At 35.7% G+C, this 22402-nt stretch overlaps 1 protein-coding gene across 3 annotated transcripts in view; it reads left to right on the top strand.

Annotated features, from left to right (window-relative positions):
• Nucleotides 1-22402, top strand: part of MIPOL1 (mirror-image polydactyly 1) — a 187698-nt gene that overhangs the window by 18953 nt on the left and 146343 nt on the right. For 2 of the 3 annotated variants that reach the window (XM_039385819.1, XM_039385820.1), the window contains 2 exons: nt 12873-13006; nt 14272-14351. In XM_039385819.1, the coding sequence (XP_039241753.1) occupies nt 13002-13006; nt 14272-14351 (85 nt within the window). In that variant the 5' untranslated portion in view covers nt 12873-13001. Of the gene's footprint in view, nt 1-10304; nt 10389-12872; nt 13007-14271; nt 14352-22402 lie in introns of those variants that run through there. The other variant, XM_027726816.2, reaches the window with a different exon arrangement.

A 22402-nucleotide genomic window follows, 5' to 3' on the forward strand; every position in this document is an offset into this window, starting at 1 on the left:
TTTAAATATTTTTCAGATTTGACAGGACAATAAAATGCATTCTAGATTCTCAGAGAGAACTGAAGGAGGTGACTCGGTCTTGGGTACCTCAGCTGAGCATCTGTGTCAGTTTGAACTAAAGAAGGAAAAACCTCTAAGTAACAACCTCTAAGAAACAACCTCTAAATCAAATTTCAAGCCAGAGTTTGAAATCTGTAGGTAGCAAACTGAAATGGCTGCCACTCATCTTACCACAAATATTTAATAAATAATCTGTAACATTCAGTGACAGGTTTTTTCATAATCACAGAATCATATAAGTAGTGTATTGGAGCATTTGGGTTCTAGGACAATAAGAAATAGACTTATTGACATGACATCTGCTTCACAAAAAATTATTACTAGACCTGACAGGTATTTCATCAAGCTGGCTGTTTTTCACAGGTGTTGGCTTCCAAAACGTGTTGATTGCTGCCCTTATTTGGAAACATGGAGTTCTGCATCTGTTGTTAGAGAGTCCAGGTTTCCTGGACTCCTGTCAAAGTACTAATGTCACTGAGGTGGAAGATTCCATTGTTGCCTGAGTTAGTTCATATCATAGAGTTGTGGCAATGAGTAGTGGTTCAACAGCCCTGGCATGAGGAACTGATGTCACCGAGCAGCTCTTCTAGGTAACCACTGGGATTACAAATGGTCCTTTGTTTTCTTCAGAAGTTGCAATTTGTTTATTAGCCTGTAACTTCTGCTTCAGCAAAGGAAGGGCTGCTGCTTCAGGGTCAGAATCTGATCTTTGGTTTGTCAGATAGGATTCAAGGTAAAGGGTTTTTTACAAATATGATGGTCTAGTATGCTGCTTGGTAAGCTTCTGCAGAGCTAGTAGCTCAGCAGCTTTCATTGCTGGGTTGGTGATCAGCTCACTGGGGTCTGCTTGTGTGATCAGGCTTGCTTTCCAAATGCTGAAAATTTATTAGACTGCAGAAGTACAGATACAGAAATGCAGCTGCCTCTGAGAATAGACTCACCTTCCATTTTTTGATACAATGGGATTTCTTCCAGGATCATAATGAGGCCTTTCCTGATGCAATACAAAAAAATTGTGAAAGGGCACTAATGGACCCAGTCCATGTGTTTGTTCTTCGCAGCCTGACATTATAAAAGAATGAAGCATCCTTGAAGGGTTCCTTTGTCATAAAGGTTATGGGTTAGGGGCAACAGGTTTATCCAGAGATTGTTATCGTGGGACATATAATCAACCTGTTAAGGGTGTTTATGTTAGTTTTCTGCACTACAGCAGCATAAATGTAGAGTGATAAAAATATGCCTGGGAGCAAACTTCAGCATCTTGTTTTATGGACTCAAAATTTGATGGTAGCAAGAATAAACACAGTTGTGGGGTGTAATGATTTTTCACACACTGTACTGAAGGTGACTGCTGTGCAGGTGTACAAGGTAACTCTAATTAAAACAGTTTCCCCTTGAAATGTAATTTTGTTCCTCCTCTTCACTATCCAGTGGTAGACTAATATTTGTCTCCAGAATGTTTTTCCAGGATCTGAAGTGGAATTACAGTATCTGAAGGTTACTAAATATTAGGGAAAAATTATAATTCTCTTCATAGTTTAAAAGTATCTTTCATATTTCAAAAACCCTCCTGGATGTACAATTCTTTTGGCAAACATTCACTGTCTTGCACTTATGAGAGGAAACTTACTAAAAATAGCATATGCTGCTATCATACTGAGGTTCCCCTCCAGTTGTATCTGCCCAGTAGCTTGTTTTTTGCTTGGTGTAATAATACACTTCCAAATTTACCTTAGAAGTTAATAACAGCAACAACAACAAAAAAAATCAAACCAGATACTTTACTGAGAACCCATTTAGTGCTACATATGACACTTTGTTTCCATTAATACAGCCGTTCAGTTCATTAGAGAGGTCAGGGAAATTAAGAATTATCTGTACATCTGTAGCTCTTAAAAATCCTACATGTAATAGAAACCAGTGATAGACCTGTTTTTTTAAATCTGTAATCCTGTATAATATAATTCTGTGTAAAAGTGTCACTCTTTAGTAATATATGAGTTATACTGTAAATAAAGGAAAAATTTTGTTTCAGTTACTGTGGAAATTCATTCAGATTAATGTTAAACCCCAGTTATAAAGAAGTTCATAAAATTTATCAGATGTTACCCAAAATGTTTTGAAGCAAAACTTTATCTCATCTGATTAAAGAAAAATGTGATCAGAGCATGAATTTGCTAGTCGTAGGGTCTGTGGACTTCTCAAATGTCTTGTGAAACAGGTTTTTAGGGAGGTGTCTATTAATGGGTGTCTGAGAGTACGTGTGTTTTTTCAACCCGTCCTGAAAGCACTGCGGGAAACCTTTTAAGTACTAAACTACTTTTTCCATATGTTTAGCTTATTTACAGTGAATATCTTGGATAAAAAACCAAAAATAATCTTACGCCTCAGTCAAGTTCAGTGTGATGAGTAAATTAAACTCACTTAACTCTTTTTAGGCAGAAACAACGTAAGGATGGCAAAAACTGCAACCTTTCCTCAATACCTCCTTTCCTAAACCAGACTGCTCAGCAGATGCACAGTCCAGCTGAAGAGCTGAGCACAGTTTAATACTTCCTTTATATAAGAAGAAATGTTTACAGAAATAATTGATTACATATCAGGGCTTTAAAGTCTTGAAGACCACTTTGAAAGCAGTGTCAAAAGGGCATAACTTTTATCAAAAAATTATGCCTTTTTTTTTTTTTAATAAAGTCTGAACATGTTAAAATTTGCCTTTGACAGTAAGGAGTCATGAAACACGACAATAAAAGAAGTTGCTTTCATTCATAATGTGTTTTAAGAAATACTTCAGAAGACTTTATCCCTTCTTTCCTCCCAGTTTGACTGTGAAATATGAAGTTATTTAGGAGTTTTCTTAGTGCTATGATTAGGCACAGAAGCTATCCTAGTGCACATACCTAACTTTGTCAGGTGCTCCTTCAACTTTAAAGGGGAGATAAAACTGTGGAGTCTGCAAGTCTTGCAACTTCACAATGTCCAAGAATGCCTTCAGAGTTATTCTGAGTGTTTGAATTGTTGGCCAGATTTCCCCTTTTCTAATCTTGTATTTTATATATACTTCTATAGCTATAAAGTCTTGATTTTTTTATTTATTAGTGATGCCAGGCAGTGCAATATGTAATGACCAGAACATCTGACAAACAAGTCTCAAACTATTCAGCACAATTATGTGCAAGAGAAAACAGTCATCAAAATAAACCTGAGTTTCAGAAGTGCCATTTTTCCTCTTTCATCTAGTAAGTGGATTTAGAACTCCTTTGCTCCACACAGGAATAACTGCTGTGGGGCAATATTCAGCTGCTGTCTCAGCTCAAGTGTTTTGGCGATGAGAACAGAAATGTATCTTGATGAATCAAGGAATAATTAATGAAAGATATTGGAATTTATGATGATGTTGCAAGAAAGAATAGAACATCCATCTGTGTCCTTTTACAAAAAAACCCCAAAGAGAATAATCATGCTGAAATTGGCTAGATTATCCTAGGTTTTGAATTTTTCTAGGAGTTTGATTTTAAGGCTCAGAACATTTTTTTTCAGCTGTGTAACCCTCAGCTTATATGAGCCTCTTTGTCGTTTATATTCTCAGATGAATTTTTTAAGGCTTCTTCATTGTAAATTACTTTCATGTTTTTGGCTGAATAATGGGCTTACTCGGGGCTTAAAATGAACTTTCTTAAGAACTCAGAAGATAAATGTATTTTTTAAAAAAAACCCGTATTTGTCCATCTTCTTTATTCCATGTGTTACATATCATTATAAATAATTACAATACCAAGAAATGAGAATGACCTATGTATTCAAATGAATATTTGGGGGAAAAAAAAGCTTGACTATTTAATTGGCTGAACAAGAACTGAAATGACAGAGCTTTCATTATGGCTGATCTGACATTTCTGCTTGTGCTTAAAATTGTCCTGCACCTTGCTTTGGAAGACCTTTAACATTTTAGACTTTTTTTTTTTTTCCATAGAAGGTGTTTCTTCCTATTGGGAGAAGATTAATTTTAATTTTTTGTACTTTTGAGCTGAGAGAAGGTTTTGGATTTTTTCTGAACTAGAGTTAAAGTATAAATATGTTGTTTTCCCTGACATGAACAAAAAAATTGCAGCAGTTTGGTTGGGAACCTGGTATGTGGTTATGTTTTACATTGTTTTCTTAAAATTTGGCAGGGAAAACAATCCACTGTTGGAAATGTCTGTAATGTGACTGATGATCTAAACTTCTTAAACTTCAGTTAATGCCTTTTTTTGGGTTTTGTTTTGGTTTGGGTTTTTTTCCTTTGTTTGTTTTTGTTTGTTTGTTTGTTTGTAGTTTACCTTCCCACTGTCTGGCACTGATTTGGAGTCTGTGGTGTCTTCCCTTTAATATTGTACCTTCCTTTGTTGGTATAAGATCAGGAAGCAGTGCAGAAACTCTATGGTGCTGAATGTTTGCAGGTTTACCTTCTTCAATTTTTAGCTTCCATTTAAATTCTGGACGTTCTCAGCAGACTTAATTTCACTGACTCGTCTCTGATTCTCATTGAGTTTTGGCCTACCTCAGAATGTCTCATTCTTCTTTGGGAGTCCAAGACCACTTCTGAATGTGTAGCTTGTTATTTTGAATTGTATTGGCCTTCAGGTTTCTTTGATATTGCAATAAATTTCTGGCTTAAGTTTCTAAAAACGCTATCCTGCTAATCATACCTAAATAAGCAACTACACATAAGGCATATATGTTAAATGTGTTGTAAAGCACACAATCAATGCAGAGGTGCTGAAAATGCTCGGAAATGTTGTTGTTGGAGTTGTAGGATCATTTCAGTTGGAAAAGACCTTCAAGATCATCAGATCCAGCCATTAACCAAACACTGCCAAATCCACCACTAAACCATATCCCCAAGTGCCACATCTACATGTCTTTTAAATACGTCCAGGGATGATGACTCCACCACTTCCCTGGGCAGCCTGTTCCAGTGCTTGAAAAACCTTTCTGTGAAGAAGTTTTCCCTAATATCCAGTCTAAACCTTCCCTGGCCATTTCCTCTTGTCCTATTGCTTGTTGCTTGGAAGAAGAGACCAATCCCCACCTCTCAGCTACCTCCCTTCAAGTAGTTTTAGAGAGCAATAAAGTCCCCCCTCAGCCTCCTTTCCTCCAGGCTAAATATCACCAGCTCCTTCAGCAAGTCTTCATAGGACTTGCTCTCCTGACCCTTCACCAGCTGCATTGCCCTTCTTTGGACGTGTCCTGAAGTGTGCCATTCCTTTGTAACTATCCAGCACTATGTACTGGATCTAGTTGCTAGATTTAAAAAAAAATAAAAATTTGAACTTCAGACAAGACTGTATGTTTATTGAGTCAAATTTATGTCCGTGTTCATATCTGAGCAATGCTGTATGTTCCCATGCTTTTACTGCTGTGCAAGCATGATTTAGGAACCATGCTTTTGGTTAAAGGATAGCTTTTGCTTCAGGCAGTCATCTAAGAAAATGATAGGTTAGTTAATTTGTTTATAAAGAACAAATATGGCTAATGTGGAGTCAGTGTTGTTTTATTTTTCTGAGCTTTTTAGCTTGTGAAATTTCAGGTGATGTGATTCCTTTCAGCAGCTGAAGCGTACACTGTAGAATTTGAGTGGTTACATAGTTTGGGTAGAACCAGTGCACTGGATATGTTGCTTTGTGACAGCAATGGAGGCACAGTTGTGTTTTCATGCTGTTCAAAACAACCTGACAGATACATAACTGGTGCAGCTGTATTTCCCTGCAGGAAACCGACAGGCCCCTCTCAGTCCCCATGTACAGGACTGGATCTTGAAAAGTTGGCACATTTCTGACAGGCCTCTGCATGTTCAGTGCTTGTGATAGTTTTTGGTTAGGCTCCAATATCCACACTGTTTGTAGTCTTTATGCTTTTTATTTTTACTGCGTTTGCTGTCAGGAGAAATGGTGCTATTTGAAGGTACCTTGAGAAATGTGAGTTGGCTGGATAAACCGAGTTTCTCTACTTCAGTGTGGTTTTTTGCCTCCTTTTCTTCACTGAGTCCCTGTTCAATGTTATGTCTTTCTGTGAAGGCAGCCAAACAATTGGAATGTTTTTGGCAGGAAACATCATTTTTGCTTAATGCTATTACTTGTACTAGTGGTTTATGAATTTGGCACTAAGTTACCACTTCACATTTTTGTGGGCATATAAAATTCTGTGATTTTATTTTTGCTTTTATGGTACAATCTGGGCTAGCAACTTAGTTCTGTGATAAAAGAAATTATGATTTGGGGATATGGGAATTTCAATATATTGAATATACTCTACAATGAATTTTGCAAACATAAGCACTGTATACTCATGTTTCATGGATTATTTCCATAGTTAGCTTTGCAGCTCTTTAGTCACAGTGACTTTTTTTTAGGTTTGGGAGGATAGATTTTGTGGGGCTTGAGGCAAAAGCTTTCAGAAAGATAGGTGAAATATCTGTAATCAGTAGTCCATTTTTGGTTCGCTGAAGCATGGTATACAAATCAGTATTTGACATTAGGCCTAATGCCAAATCATCTGGTCATGTAGGAAAATGGAGTACTCGAGACTGGTAGGGCTCAAAATGCTATGCTGATGCTGTTGCACTGTTTCCTCCCTGTTGGCATTCAGCCTATCTGCCACATGGGTTGTCTTTGGTTATGCCTCACTGCTATTTGATTGTTCATTAGGGTTTTTTCCCCTGCTCTACTCATCTACCCTGTAAAGCAGAAAGCAACCTACAATTTATTGTGTTACAGGAATTCTAGTTTTGGTGGTTTTGTTTTATTGCAATCCTTAGAATAACAAAATGAGTAGGCAGGAAGTGACCTGTGAATATCATCCAGTTCAGAGTGTGCTCAGAATGGGGCCATCTCCAAAGGTCAGGTTGCTGTATCTGAATGAGTTTTGCACATCTCCAGCCGTGGAGATTCTGTAGGCCTTTCTGAGCAATTTTTTCCAGTGTGAACACTTCCTCACTGTGAAAAATTTCTTACCCATAACTCTGAGTTTTCTGGGTTACAACTTGCCTCCAAGAGAAGAATATGTCTCTGTCTTCTCTATATTTGCTCACAAGACAGCTAAACCCCAGTCAAATTCCCCTTTAGCCTTCTCTTCTTAAAACCAACTAGCCCAACTTTTTCAAATTCCTAATAATTCATGTGCTGCAGACCCCTAATCATCTTGATGGCTGGACTTACTTCAGGGTATCCATGAGCAGGTTAGAGCAGATGCAGCACTTCAGATGTGGTCTTACAAGTGCCAAACAGAGGGGTTTAATCAATTCCCTTTTGTCTGCTGGCTATGATCCTGTCAACAGAGCATAATACTCAGGTACTGCTCACCGCTATATAGTGCTGATTCTACTGAAATATTCTATTAAATATTCTTTTGGCTCCAGATAAGACAACAGCTACTTTAAAATGCACATATTTGTCCATATCTGTAAAAGCTATGGAAATCGTAATCTGGTTGTAAACTGTTTAGAAAAGGAGATCTGGCTGTCTGTAACAATATGTAAAGTGATATATAATATTGAGCTATAAGGCCAGTGAAGAGTTTACAACAAAACTAAAGGATGGTTAAATGATTTGGCTGTTCCGCTCCTGATCAAAGTATATCATAGTTTCATTATTAGAATGAAAATAATGTTAATTAGGGGTTTTGCAGAAGGAAGCTGTTTCACAGAATGCACATCAAGATGAGAAAAGCTGAGAAAAAAGGAGAGAGAGTCTTTGACAAGATTCTCTGCAGTTTTCTTTACCTTTCAAAGAGGTGGCAGGCAGAGGGAAAAGGAAAAGGTGTATCTTGTCTAAGAGAAGACAAAACTAAGGAAAAAGCAAAGAAATGGAGGACAAAGGACAGAAGACAACAAAGCAGGCTAAAGATTGTTTAGTAAATAAAATACAAATGAAGATTGTTAATGTGGATTGTGAAGGTTGTTAATGTGGAAGAGAGAATATATCAGAGGGGAGAAGAGATGTGGGGCTGTTGATGATGCACATAAACATTTCCTGATGCACAGAGTGAAAATTGAGCCTTGAAGACACTGAGCTAATAGCAGAAGTTAGGGAGAAAAAAATAAAGAGAAAAGTACATGTCCTTTATCCAATCAATTTAATTTAGGAATAAGTAAAACCTATTGTAAACCAGTTGTTTTAATGCATTTTTATGCCTCCTCTCTTGCCTTTTGTCAAAAGCATGAAAAAGAGAATGAACATTCTTTGACTTACTGTATGCCATCATTAAAAGTACGAGATGCAAATTTTTTAAAAAAGAATATGAAGAAACTGCTGCAACAACAGAGGAAAAATACCTGAGCTCTGTTTCTTCATGTGTTTCTGATTTATGCAAGTTAGTTGAAACCAACTGCAAATGTCTCATGTCCTTTTGGGTCAAGAATCAGCAGGGGAGAAAAGACAGGGATTATTACGTGAGTCTGGCCTCTGGGAAAATGTTTTTATCAAGCTTCCAGATAGTGAAGTTACTTCTGTGAACCAAAATCATGAAGTCTTTGTAGCAGTGCTAGAGTTATAAATTTGAAGTACTACTCATGCTGCATTCATTCACATATGGGGTTAATTCACTTGCCTATGTTTCATATTCTTTTTAAAAGAAACAGAATATTTTGCATGAACTATTTGTATTTAACAAATATAAAAGTAATAAAATACACTAAAATAAGTACCTCTGTAATCAAAGTATGTTTGATTTCACAGCTTTTAAATATCTAATAAATGGGTAGTATTCCACATTTAACAATTATTTGAAGTTATCCTTTGCCTAGTGTTTTTATAACTGCCCAAAGCTAATTTTAATTTACTTTGCATTGCCTTAGATTTCTGATTTGCCATAGTTTCTTAAGATAGAGAGGCAGTGTGACTCCTTTTGGAGGAGTGCATCATTGCATCAAAACCTGACATCCACCTGGGCTAAGAAAACTGTTTGTTCCCTAGGGAAATGCTTCGAGATGGTAACTGGTTTTTGTGTGGCATACCCTCCTAAATTAAGGCTTTTAGTTTAGCGTGTCCTGAGGCAAAACGTTTCAGGATATTTCAGGAGATCCTGGTACTATAATTAATCTTATGAAAATAATGCTAAAATTCGTTCTCTGTTTCCCTATTCATAAAGTGTATAGTATTTCATCCCTGCACTGTCAATGGCAACTGTTAATTGCATCTTTAGGAGGGACAAAGACTGGCTCAGTGCTGTTCCAAGGGGTGGTGAGAACTGGTCTCTTGTTCCACCAGAAGCAGGGCAGGTGGGGTAGCCCTCTGTTTGGAAAAACTCTCCCAAGACTCACGGACTTTTTGTGAAGAAGTGGTGAATTCAGTTGACACCAGCAAGCGTTTGTGTCCTGTCACAACAGCTAAGGCCGTGATTCAGTGGTTGACTTCAAACCCTGTCAAGACAAGACCGAGGAATGGGGGTTCGCAGTTACTGGGTCTCCATATGGAATGGTCTCAACAGCCTTTCAGTTCCCAAGGAGGGGGAGTCAGTTACTGAACTCCAGCTTAGAAGATGGACTTCTCAGTCCTACCCAGGAAGGGAAAGCGTTGGCTTTAGTGTTATTGTGCTGTTGTGGGGTTGGTGTTATTGTGGGGTGCTCCTTTGTATAGTATTTATTCTGTAGACACTCCAGAGGTTGGGTTTTTTTCCTCTGAGGGTGGAAATACTGCTGCAGCTGTAATAAAAACTATTCAGAACTGCACAAGTAAAGCACTGTATTCTTCCTATCTTGCAGATATATGTTACTTTTATATATATATTGTTTTTATTTAATTCCTATTAGTGTTTGTGTTGATGAATAATTAGAACCTGGACTGGAATGCTGTCCTTTTGAATAAGTCATTATTTTGTTTAGGGTTTTTTTTTCCTCCTAAAATCCATTCATATTGCAAGGTAGTGGAAGGCAAAGTATTTTAATGGCCATCTTTGCAGAATATTCCCTGGATGGATGAGGAAGCAGTCATTTCAGTTAGCACTGTATAAAAAAGGTGAAGGCAGTGCAATAAGCTTAGTTTTCCATTCTTGTCTGTCACAGATGTAAATAATTCAAACATATAAGCATGTAAAGAAGTTGACAGTTAATATTAATATTTCCTATGTGCTACAATTTGATATTCTTAAGAAAATGTTGTTTTTCCCAAAGTATAAACCATTTAAAAATTAATGCTGTTTTTCAGTGGACACCTATAGTAAACTAGAATGTCATGTATTTCATGTGTATGCTTATGAAATTAAGCATCCACTAATTTCTTTCTCTTTGGGAAATACTTGTGCAAATCACACTCCATATAGAAGATCTAAGATTATATCATCTGTTGTTTAAGGTAAGCATTAGGACAAGGTATTATTATTTTATGATAGATTCTTAATCCTTTCTCTCTGAAGTGTTGATGTTTTCATTAGAGTTAAAATATGTTGCATGTTTACAGAAAGCCTGAAATCTCAGTATGTGGTCCTATCAATTTTAATTATTTGAATCATTAGAACATCTAATTTTTTACTTAAGGGTACACCAATGTACCATTGAATCTGTTTTTTAAGGTTTTTTCCAGTTTAATGTCTGAATCCAAATTCATAAAGAGTTGGAAAAATGAGATGTCTGAGCTATAGGATTCACAGGGATTTTATATGAAGCCTATTTAATCAGGATAACACTGTTATTAATATTCATAAAGTCAGCTGGAACACAAATGACAGACTATGGAGCCTAAAATTTTTTACTTGTGAATTTATTAAAAGCAGCTTAAAAAATTAATGGAATTTAAGTAAAGTTGACAAAAATGAAAATCTTATGCTAGCAGAAAAAAATCTATATTAGAACTTTGTCTAAGACCATCTTGCATTGATATCTTTGACAGATTTCATTGGTACTTAAAGAAGAAAGATGCATGAATGGTCATTTAAAAGGATTTAAACACATTGGCACATTAATTTTTACATGAATAATAAGTAGTTTCCAAAAGCAATTAACTTACAGTGTACAAGATTTGAATAGAAAAATAGGACTGTGACATCAAAGGGCAAAGCAAATGTGCTGTACATTTTAAACTTTTAATAATATGACTTCTTAAAATAATTTATTTCATTTTCACAGTAAATGTGAAGGTTACTTTCACAGCTTGAGTATGTTTTGAAATACACCAAGATCTGGAACAAGTAAATATTTTGATGTCAAAGTGCTATTGCTAAAGAACAATTTCAGGCTTTTACAGTGATCAGGTGCTTTTGAATCAAGCTTTCCTGCAGTTCTCTCTGTGGAAAACAGTTAGATACTGTCCACAGTGTGTAGTTTTTCTCCCATGCTGCTGTATGCAGCACGGGGAAGCATTTGTTATTTCTGTAGTGGGCAAAATTGTTACATCTGAGGTTTCTTTCATTATTAGGAAGATACTGGATAATTTATATTCATATTTGCAGGTGGGTTTATACCTAACTATGAATTTTCTGTGACTTGAATTTAATATTCAACAGATAAGGAGAATTTATTTTTTATTTTCACTTTCATGATGTTCAAGTAGTTTAACACTAGCACAGGTTGAATAAATGGATAGTGAATAAGGAAATTAATTCTAGATTTAAAATTAATTCTAGGTTTAATTTTGTATTTTCGGTTTTATCTCGGTCTACCAGTACACTTTATTCTAAACTCCAGCTTTAATTTCTTTTGATTATTAGACAGATTTATTATTAAGAGATTGACTTCAAATAAAAGTAACAATTTAGAATAATTGTATTCAATTTTTCCAACGATTCCTTTGGTGAAAACCTTCATGGCCAGCTTGTGATTGTTGTTGTGGTGAAGTTTAACACTGACTGAATAATGATGGTTCAGTAAGTTTTGGTTCGAAAACTACCGAATGTTCAAACTACCTACTGTAAAGGTACATCTTGAATGACATGTAAATGTTGTGCACAAGTCAGTTACCTATTGCAGAGTTTGTGTTCAGAGCAACCAGTTTACATACTTAGTGCCTGGAATATTTTGTTGTTCTGTTTACTAACATTTTTGTTTCTTATTATGGGGAAATTAAGTGGTAAACCCTAAGGAGCCCCAAAAACCTTTCCGTTTGACTTTGTCCAATAGGCGACTTGAATCTAATATCAACAATCGGTTTTTATTTTCTCTATATGTAAACCAGAAAATTCCTATTAATTAGCAGAACCTATTTCACCTATGAAGACAAAGTCTCTTGACTTCGGTCACCAATTTTTCCTGTGCCATACTCTATTATTTCCGGGAGAGGGCAGCATTTTCCTGTATCAGGTAGAGAAAGGCACATGTCCTGCTTAGACTGTCAATGTTTCTTGTAATTACTCCCAGTATATTTGTTGCTTGCTTATGAATTAACTTGCATTTATGGAACTAAATCATTCCAATCATTTAATTACACCTGAGGAGCTGAACTATAATTGCTTGCTTCCAACTAGGATCTGATATGGCTTGAGCAGTATTAATTTGGTGTTTACTTTTCTGAGTGCTAAAAGCATTAAAATGATTGTGCAATGGGATTACATTTTACTAATTGCTGGCATTCATTAGCTGGGTAAATGGCGAGGAAGAATGACTGTATATTGTGGAGGGATAAAATTATGGTTTTAAATAGTATATTACTAGGCACATTAAGGCCCTAAGACATGTTTTAAAATACTCCAGAGGTTATTAAAGACCATATTTTCTTCATGTCTTGCTATATGAATATCTTATTAAAATATTGCAATTATTATGAACCTTTTTGTGCAATATGTAGGGAAATGGCTTCATTGACAGAAACCTATTTCTTGATATTAATAACCTTCTATATTTTCAGCTAATCCAAAAGTAAATGAGGAACTTAGGAAAAGATTGCCAACTTCAAATCAACACAGTTACACAGAATTGAAGAAGAAGCGTCAGCTTCATTTGAGGGATTCTTGTAAGAAACTCAGTGTTCCACGATATGAGGTGAAGTTGTTATTTTTTGTTAAGACCTAAGCACATCAAATTCTATGCCTTTTTTTTATCATGCACATTTATAGTCAACAACAAATATGAGCTAAATATGTACTTCTCAAATGCTTAATGTAAATGTTAGTGTTGAATCTTAAGCATTTGTACAATTAAATTGGTTTATAATCTTAAAGATAAAAATGAAAACTTCTACCTTTTTGGTGTTGTATAGGAAAATAATTTCTTCTGCTGCTTTATTAGTTAGAACATGTGTCTTGGTATAATGTGCTTGAATTTTAAAATATGTCCTTAAATATTTTTTTAACTCTTACATTTTTCAGCACAAGACACTCTCTGGGTGTTTTCATGATCCAGCCACTGTCTCTTCAAGTCACATGTTTATCTTTTTAATAAATGTAAAAAAAAATAGCAGGGAAAACATACAAAATAAGCACAACTGCACAGTTCAAGATGAAAAATTGTCCTTTGTACAATACTTTTTAAAAAAGGTTCTTGAGTAAGTAATAAAATTTGTGTTAAGCATGCTGTGTTAGCAAGATTACAGATTTATTTAGATTTCCTTGAGATGCGAAATATAGTTGGATTTTTAGCACATAAGGAAACATATATTTTAACACCCAAGATGATGCCTGGCATAACGTTTTACTGTAGATCTTATTTTTGAGTATCGAGGGTTATTTCTTGAAGATCTTTGATTATATGAAATACTGAAACAGTGTAATTAACTGTATTCTGAACCAATATGTATGCAAATATTAGGATGCATTATTTAGCTGTTTAGAAAGACCTGCAAATTCAAAGTTGGAGTGATCATGGACCACTTTATCTAAGGCCACTTTTATCTAGGAAATTAAAGCAGGAGAAAGAATGCTGTAAAGTGAAGCGCTACCACCATCTGTAATAATTACCGAAGTGAGCAGTCTCATTGCCTCTAGTGGGACTACTTGGTGTGATTTGGACGGTGCTAGGTAACATGTACTTCCAAAACCAGACTCTAGAAGAAAAAAAACAAACTAATAAATATTTCAACAAAGGCTTTACATGGAACACACAGCTGAACCAAACAATTATAAAGATTAGATGAGTGAAGAAAAATATTTTACTTAGAAATATAATTTTTCACTGACTGTTAAAGTATGCAGACTTTATTGTTCTGTTATAAATATTTTTAAATCATTTGTCTTGTAAATTTTCCATCAAATGAAGGCAAAGTATAGGTGTGTTCCAAGTTTATTTATCTAAAGTTTGCTTTATTTTAGCTCTGAAATCTTCAAGCAAAAACTGGACTCGGTGCCAGATCAAACAAGTTCAGAAGCACAAATGGAGAACTGGTCAAAAGGTAGGGATTTTAAAGATATTAATAAGGAACCTCTGGTGTTGTACCAGTGCTAGGCAGTGACTGGAATGTATTTGTTCTTGCTGATATATGACTGACTCTGGAAGAAAAGAAATAAAAAAACCCTCAGAACCACACACTACCCCTTAAAAGTATTTGGGGTAACAGGAGAGCAGCTACACGAATGTAAAGCTTCACCTTTATTTTCTGAATTATTGAAAATGTTTTTGTGTAACTTTGAGAAGTCTAATTTGAATTCTGGGTCTGTACATTGCATTTTACTGTTCAACATTTTTTCCTTAATGGTTTACAATAAATCTGAAGCTCTGTCTTAAAGTAACTTTCTTGGCTGTTCACTCCTGGCTAGGGTATGATTAAGCCATCTACTAGCATTAACTACTTTCTCATTAATACCTCAAGTGAATGTAGACAGTAAGGTAAGGCTTGGAGGTAAAGGGGGCCTTGTTTAACTTGGAACTTCCATGGTTCATGGAGTTTTCGTCTCCATCAGGATGGAAAGATCTTTTTGTATTTGTATTTGGTTGACCAAACACAATTGTTCACAGATACATTCTTCTATGTTTCATGGCAGAAACTTAAGGAAAAAAAAAAACCACTGAATTTGAGAGTACATCACACGACTGACTTTGCAGAAGAGAATTGTCAGAAAGTGGCTTGTGAATAGATAATAATGTGCAGAAGGACGAAAGGGAAGGAGACCTTCAGTTAAGGGTGGATTGTTGCCAGTAAGAGACTATGTGTAGGTTAAAAAAAACCAAAGTGAAATAGGTGTGTCAACATCGAAGTTTCCCTCTATATCAAAGTCTGATAGCATCTTGTATATTTCCTTTTTTTGAATTTTATGCTATGTATTCTCTCTCAAAAGATAATAAATGTCAAGTTTCTCATGAAGATCTGTTTAGAAGAAAAAAGAAATACTCCATCATGGAGATAATGCTTTTCTTTCATCTGTAAATGGATTTCTATCTATATTATTCTGTAAAATAAACTACTTATAGACCCCTTTTAATTTATGGAATTTTGAGCTGTTACTGAGTGAAGTTAAAAAGTTTTTGAATTATATAGTCTATAAACAAAAATAGTCATGGTGGAATACCAGTGGAGAATTGTATTCTGATGATTTAAATGTGTAATGGCTTAATCAGGTTTAGTATTTTTAGACCTTTAGGGGTCAGCATACCCTAAGAATGGTTCAAAAGGTTAAGTTTTCCAAAGTAGACAAGTGCATACTGTAAGCTGATTCTCTGTGAAATATTTTCTATCTAATTGCAAGAAATGGTGTTCTGCTGCTGCTCACAGATTTTTTTAAAATTGAATAGATACTGAGTTTCATGTGTATTATTTTTTGATGCATTAAATTAATATTTTTATCTGTTTAGAAAACCATTTCTTCCAAGCTAACACTTACAGATCCATGTATCCAATAGTTGTTGTTATATAGACAAAAGTAAAAATTATACACTTTTTTAGCTAATCATTAATAAGTCATGTAATTCTTTATGCTTTTGCTCCTAGGAAAGTTAGAAAAAGGTATTATGGGTAAATTTCATGTCATCATACTTGTTTGGATGAGGAATTTCTTTTTTTTGCTTATTAACAGTTAAATTACATTCACTTATCATAAAGGTAATAGCTAAATTTCAGTAACATAATGTTTAGTAAGTGCCCTTGGTAGACATTCTGGTGCATTTTCTCATTGTATTACTAAATCACAGCAGCTTTTCATTTTCTGTTTAAATGTCTGTGTTGAAGAGTATACCATTTTGTGTTCTGCTTGTTTTGTCATTGTGGTATCTTCCTTTGTACATCTGGTACTGTACTGTATTTAGATATTCCTTGCTTGTAACTTGGAAGTTTAAAAGCTGGGTTTAGAATAACCCCGTAATGATTTATTCAAATTTTTAATAACAGACTGAAATATTGGAGATTAAATTATTTGTCAGCAAATAAGGATGGTAAAGCAAATCTGAGATTAAATTCAGCCAACTAGATGAAAATTCAGTCAAGCAATGAGAATTTAAAAAAAGTAGCAAAAACGTTAGATACAGAGAAGTGGTAGGTTTATGGCAGTTACGTGGGATAATATGTAACCTGTTAATAGATGTTATAAAATAAAATACTTGAAAGAAAGGTAGGAGTATATCTGAAGTGTTTGATATCTGATTTTCTTTTTAACTTTCTGAGTTGTTTGGAGTATAGTATCCCTGTGTGGATTGAAGACTTTGTTGTAGTATATTAGGGAGAAACAAAGAACAGTTTATGTGCAAGGTTTGTTATTTTATGTTTGTATCTAATTTAAATGTACTGTTTATTTCCACAGCACCTAGTTTTTAATAGGAGGTTAGTGCCTTTTTTCATATCTCTTTAAGGATACTTGAGAGAATATACCAGGAGCATTGGCAGCAGACCAGTGAAGACTATGTCATTTCAAAATGAAAAATATTCAGGATCCAAGCTAGAAAGGCCAGAATAGTATTCCATTATGAAAATAAACTTCTATTGGCCAATAGGTGCATATCTTTGCATTGCAGTGATGGTGGGTGTGGGGAAGCACATTGCATCTTGGTGGAGTTATTACTTGAGCAGGGTTTACATGCATGGTAGAAACTACACAACCATTAATACTGCGACAGCACAAGAGGGAACCTGAAATTGGGTGGGTTTTGTACTTACATATACATTCAGGACTCCGTATGGCAGTTTTCCAAAAGAGCTATCAGGATAGGAAGGTGGGGAGTGTGCAAATACTGGAGTTAAATTTGTGTCTCATTTGACTCATATCATGTACCACATTTGAATGGGTGCAGCTTTCGTCCTTCTGTATTATATGGTCTTTCACTGTTGTAATGTTTTTGCTTATGTCATATGTCTAAGCATCCATTATTTCATCATTAATCACAGTTTTGCTGATTCCAGAATAAAACAAGGTAAGAGATTGATTAATTTTAATGGCAAAGTGGTTTGCTTTCTTAAAAGGTGGTTACTATATTTTTCAAAAATAGAAATAAATATATGTATTTTTAACCACTGCTTAAAGCACATATTGAAATGTAAGCAGTGAACCAATTTCACTTGCAGGAATTTGATGACAACTCTTAGTTATCACCCATATAGGAACTTTCCATGTAACTTCAAAGGAACGGTTGCACAGCTTGTAAATATACTTTAAAATTGCGTGTCTGGAGACTGGCTTTAAAGAGATGTGATAATGCAAATTGAAACAGAACTGCAGAATCAGCTTATGCAGGGAAATTTGGAAAGGAAGTGTTTTATCTTGTGGGGAGCTGTTTTTTAGGAGTCTTTTTACATTCATGGTAGTTGAGGAAATGTACAGTCATATGCATAGGTTAAGTGAAATGAATCATCTTTTTTTGCTAACTTTGACTATCTTAGATGTAGAAAGCTTTTCTAGTCATGTAATGATTTTAATATGCTTTTTTGTGGGTTTGTTTTTGTAACAGTAATTAAACGGGATTTTTTTGTCCGGAATTACTATTGTGTGACTGACACACTCAAAGATGAATGGGTAAAGAAAGCTTTGAGAGTAATATGGTATTGTAAAGATTTTTCATCTGATGCTCTAGTTGGGTCAAAAAGCAGCTAATGGTAAAGGTGCTGCTTCCTCTTTCTCCAGAATATACCCACTACGGCTGTAAACACTGTAAAGTAAATCTAAAGCCCTTCTTCCAAGGTTATAATGGAGGAAGAATAAACCATACTTGACATATTGAAGTCTTATTTCTTCTTTTACATGCCTCAACAGGAGATACTGTGAGCCCGTTCTCCCTCTCCTACCCACTGTTAGCAATAGAGTGCTGTTTACCTGGGAAAGAAAGAAGGCCTGGATATTGCATGGGTGTGTATGCAGAAAAAATCTATGTGATATGCAGAGGCAGAGTCCTCTACACCCATGTGGCTCAATTGATCAGTGTCTGCAATGTGTGCTGTGATTTCAGCATCAAGCTCGCAGTGTGCTAGCTGTCAGAGGTCCCCTTGCAGAGTGGCAAACATAGTTGCAGGTTTCTCTCTGTGGTGTAAAAGGCAGAAAAGAGGCTGAGCAGATGAACTTTCATGAGTAAAACACAGGAAGAATGGCTAGTAACTGTTGAGCGACGCTGCGTGTGGGAGATAAAGAAAATATCTTCCATGGAAAAAGCGGGAATAGTGTGACATGGCTTAGAAGATAAGAATGAGCTAATACTGCTTGGTCTTTCCTGTAAATATAGTCACCCTTTCATGTGTATAAATTCTCATCTCTCCTTTTTTCATCCCATTTCTTTCCTTGTACATTTTGAGAGGTTGAATACAGTGCATTTCTGGCCAGGCTGCATGCAGAAAGGCTCCTCATCAGAAGCACAATTAGATATCCAGTATTTTCCTGGCTCACTGCAGTGTTGTGAATATGATTTTGTTCAAACCTTTATAGTATGCTCAAAGTGGGTAGTGCCTTATCTGCATTGAGTAGTGCAACCAGTAAGGATGGAGAGAATGCACACTTTGAAGTATTGCACTTTGAATCATTTAAGTGTGTAAAATATGAGTGCAGCTAACTTTGGAATGTCTTGAAATGTGCTTCAGAGAAAACAGCACTTATAACCACAGTAATTTTTAAGTAGTGCTTCAGAAGGAGCTTTAGAAGACCTAGCACAAGTGCAAGAGGAATTTGGTTATTTTCTTCTTTAGAAACCTTCATTAACTCTATTTTTATAACAACTACAATGCAGCTTAAGAGCAAAGACATAACAAAAATTTCATTAAATAAAAGGCCCTTCAGGGAGACTCTTATATGTCAGTTCACCTGCATCTTTAGTAGACCATTACTTGGACTAAAGGATGTGAGGGCAAGGTGTCTTATGGCCACTTTATGTAGAGTGACCTATCTTTTATGTCAGACACTTTAAATTACAATTTTCTTTTTCACTTCTAAAGCTGTAGTTTCCTGGGATTTTGTTTAGAACTCTAATTCAGCAAAGCCTTAGTTGTTTGTTTGTGATAGGAGAGGTTGAGTACATTTGGATAAGAGAATTTTCGCTATAATTAATGGGCATCAGGCAACATGACCCTGCCTAGATAAAAGGGAGTTCTGGATCATTAAGATTTAGATAATGAAAGGGTTATATGTGAAAAGCAATTGTCTGATATGACAATAGCAAAAGACAAATGGGGTGGGAGGGTTTACTTTGTTTTTAGCTGGTTTAGAAAACATAAACATAGCATGCTTAGTAAAACTCCAGCAAGACACTATGTTTGGAAATTATGTAATGACTCCATATAGGCTGTAATGATATCCTGAAACCCTGTATTTAAACTAACCTGAATTACAATGAGAGATAAACAGAATATTTACCCATCCCTTATGAGCTGCTGCTGATATGTAAATTTATTCTTCTACTTTGCACAAATATACTTTTGAGCTACTGCTTAAACACTTCAAGGTCCTTAGCCAAACAGTTTTAATGATGCCTCCAGTATTATGAAAGTGTGACATTTGATGAATGCCTTTGTATAGTTGTGATATCAGGGAAAGTGTAAACAAAAAACGCACATCAAGTCATCGTGCAACACCTAGATAATTTATAATTTTACTGTTTATATCCATCTTGACATTTTTTATCTGCCAAAGGCAGGTTTCATTTGGAATCTTAATCTGAGATTTATTTGGTGGATCTGGAAATCATAGCTAGAGTTCCCACAGGAAATGGTCCATCTACCAACAGATTAAATGGCAGTCCTGCAGTTGTTAAGGGAGCTCTGCATTTAACACACATGCATACTCATTCAGTCAGCACTGTGGAGAAAAATTAAAGTAGTAACCCAGGTTTAGGAACAATGTAGCTAAAAAGTCCCATATTTGCTGAATGACAAAGGGTTATATAGCAGCATTTCATTTTATTATTCGTGCTTGAATTTCTTGTTTGCTTTGTTGAGTCTGCTGACGAATACTAATAAATGCCTGCAACAATCCAGACGAGAGATGCCTGGCAACAAAGCTATGCGGTGGACCTCCCTGATCTTCTCCAGTTCACAACCTGACCTTTTGAAAAATTGGCTGGGCTAAGCTGCAGAATTTGGGTGTAATGGTTATTGTTAACTCCAGCTTTAGGATTTATTAATTTGTGTGATCAAGACTTACCTATACTTCAAAGTTTCAAAAGACCAAACACAATCATCCGTCCATTAGAACTAACATTGTGTTTCAGTGAATCCCACTTAGTATCTGCCTAGAGATTTTGCTGTTTTGATGCATTCAGAATATAAAAATGCTTTTTCAAGTGTGAGACCAATCCAATGAAAATCTGATGTCTTCTCAGAGACTAGTATTTTAAAATAACAATATGTTAATGAATTGCAAACGGAGAGTGGAATGCCAAAGGAAATGTCTAGTATTTACACATTAATAAATGCATCACGATTAACTGCAGTGAATACCAAAGTAATGATTGGACACATATTTTAAAGACAGAGAAGCATTTTTCTGTTTTAAATATTCAACAGTTTCTACACAATTTCTGTTTAGATGCAAAAGAGGAGGACAAAAGACTTAGTGAGAGAGACAGACAAGGGAAACATCATTACTAAAATAATCAGAATCCTCAGAGAATTGTAAAAAATTGCCTTTGCCAGAATAACTCACACTGTTCCTATCTTCTGAATTTATTTCTTTATGACAGGTGTTGCTGGGTTCCACTCAAGTACAGGTGAATAAAGAAGCATTCAAAGTAACACAGATGTCCCCCACTTAAATTGCTAACACAGAATTCACTGTTCTCTTCAGATTCCTTTAAGGAATGAAAAACGTTTAAAAAAACCATTACACTTCTGAGTTTTGTATGTATTTTAGCAGACAAAATATTTTCAAGCCTCTTTTTTTGGTGTGTGTATATGTATATGTTACAGGATATAGAGCAAACAAATACGTTAATGCATTTGTAAATTTGGTTATTCTTATTTCATTTGCAGATAACTTTCTCAACAAAATTCCAATAAGAATACATTGTTCTCTTTGTTTGTTTTTTTTTTTAACAACTTAAGTGGTTCTCTGTAGGCAAAAAAACAAGCATTTGAATTGTATTGTTCTGCTCACCTGACTGACTTCTAGAACAGTTTTAATTGTTTGGAAGTTCTCTGTACTAAAATGATAGTCAATATAATTTTAAAAAAGGTTATTTTATTTATTCTGCCTAATACTGAAGTTACAGGAAGTTTGTATGTATTGCATACTGCACATCTATACAGATGCTTTACCTGCTTGGCCTGCTTGATTGCAGCACATGTTTCACAGTTATGGATAAGGTGGGAGATAGTGTCCATGGTTAAGTCCACCTCTTGATCATGAGCCTATCTGTATGTTGCATCTCTTCCCTAATGACCTGAGGCATCATGGGCCCACTGAGCCAGAAATAATTCACCCCTATGTTGCCAGTCCAGATCCACCTGAGACACTTTAATCTTGGCAAATCATTCAGTAGCCCAACTCTTGGGTGCGTGTGCATCTACATGACACACTTTTACAGCTAACTTCTCTACCTGGGCAGTGATGTCTTGCCACAATTCAGCAGCGCAGATGGATTTACCTCTGTGCTGCCAATTGGTCTTTTTCCCTCAGTCCAGCCAACCCCACAGAGCATTTGCTACCATCCAGGAGTCAATGTAGAGGTAGAGTGCTGGCCATTTCTCTTACTTGGTGATACCTGAAGCCAGCTGGACAGGTTTCAGCTCTGCAGCCTGACTTGATCCACCTTGTCCCTCAATAGCTTCTGCAACTTGCCATGTAGAACTCCATATGGCAGCTTTCCATTTTCCATGTATCCCTACAATACTGCAGGAACCATCAGTAAAGAGACTGTATCACTTTTCATTTTCTGGTCGCTGATTATATGATGGGGCCTTCTCAGCATGTCACCTTCTCCTCATCATCTTCTGATGATAATCCAAAATTTTCGCCATCTGTGGGAAGGGGTGGTGAAGCCTGAAAATTGGATTTTGGATTTCTGATGTGGCTCAAACTGCCACACCATCAGACCACTTAGAAA

The sequence above is a fragment of the Pipra filicauda genome, unplaced genomic scaffold (genome assembly GCF_003945595.2).
Source record: "Pipra filicauda isolate LSUMZ 115617 unplaced genomic scaffold, ASM394559v2 scaffold438_size560415_pilon, whole genome shotgun sequence".
Taxonomy (NCBI): Eukaryota; Metazoa; Chordata; class Aves; order Passeriformes; family Pipridae; genus Pipra; species Pipra filicauda.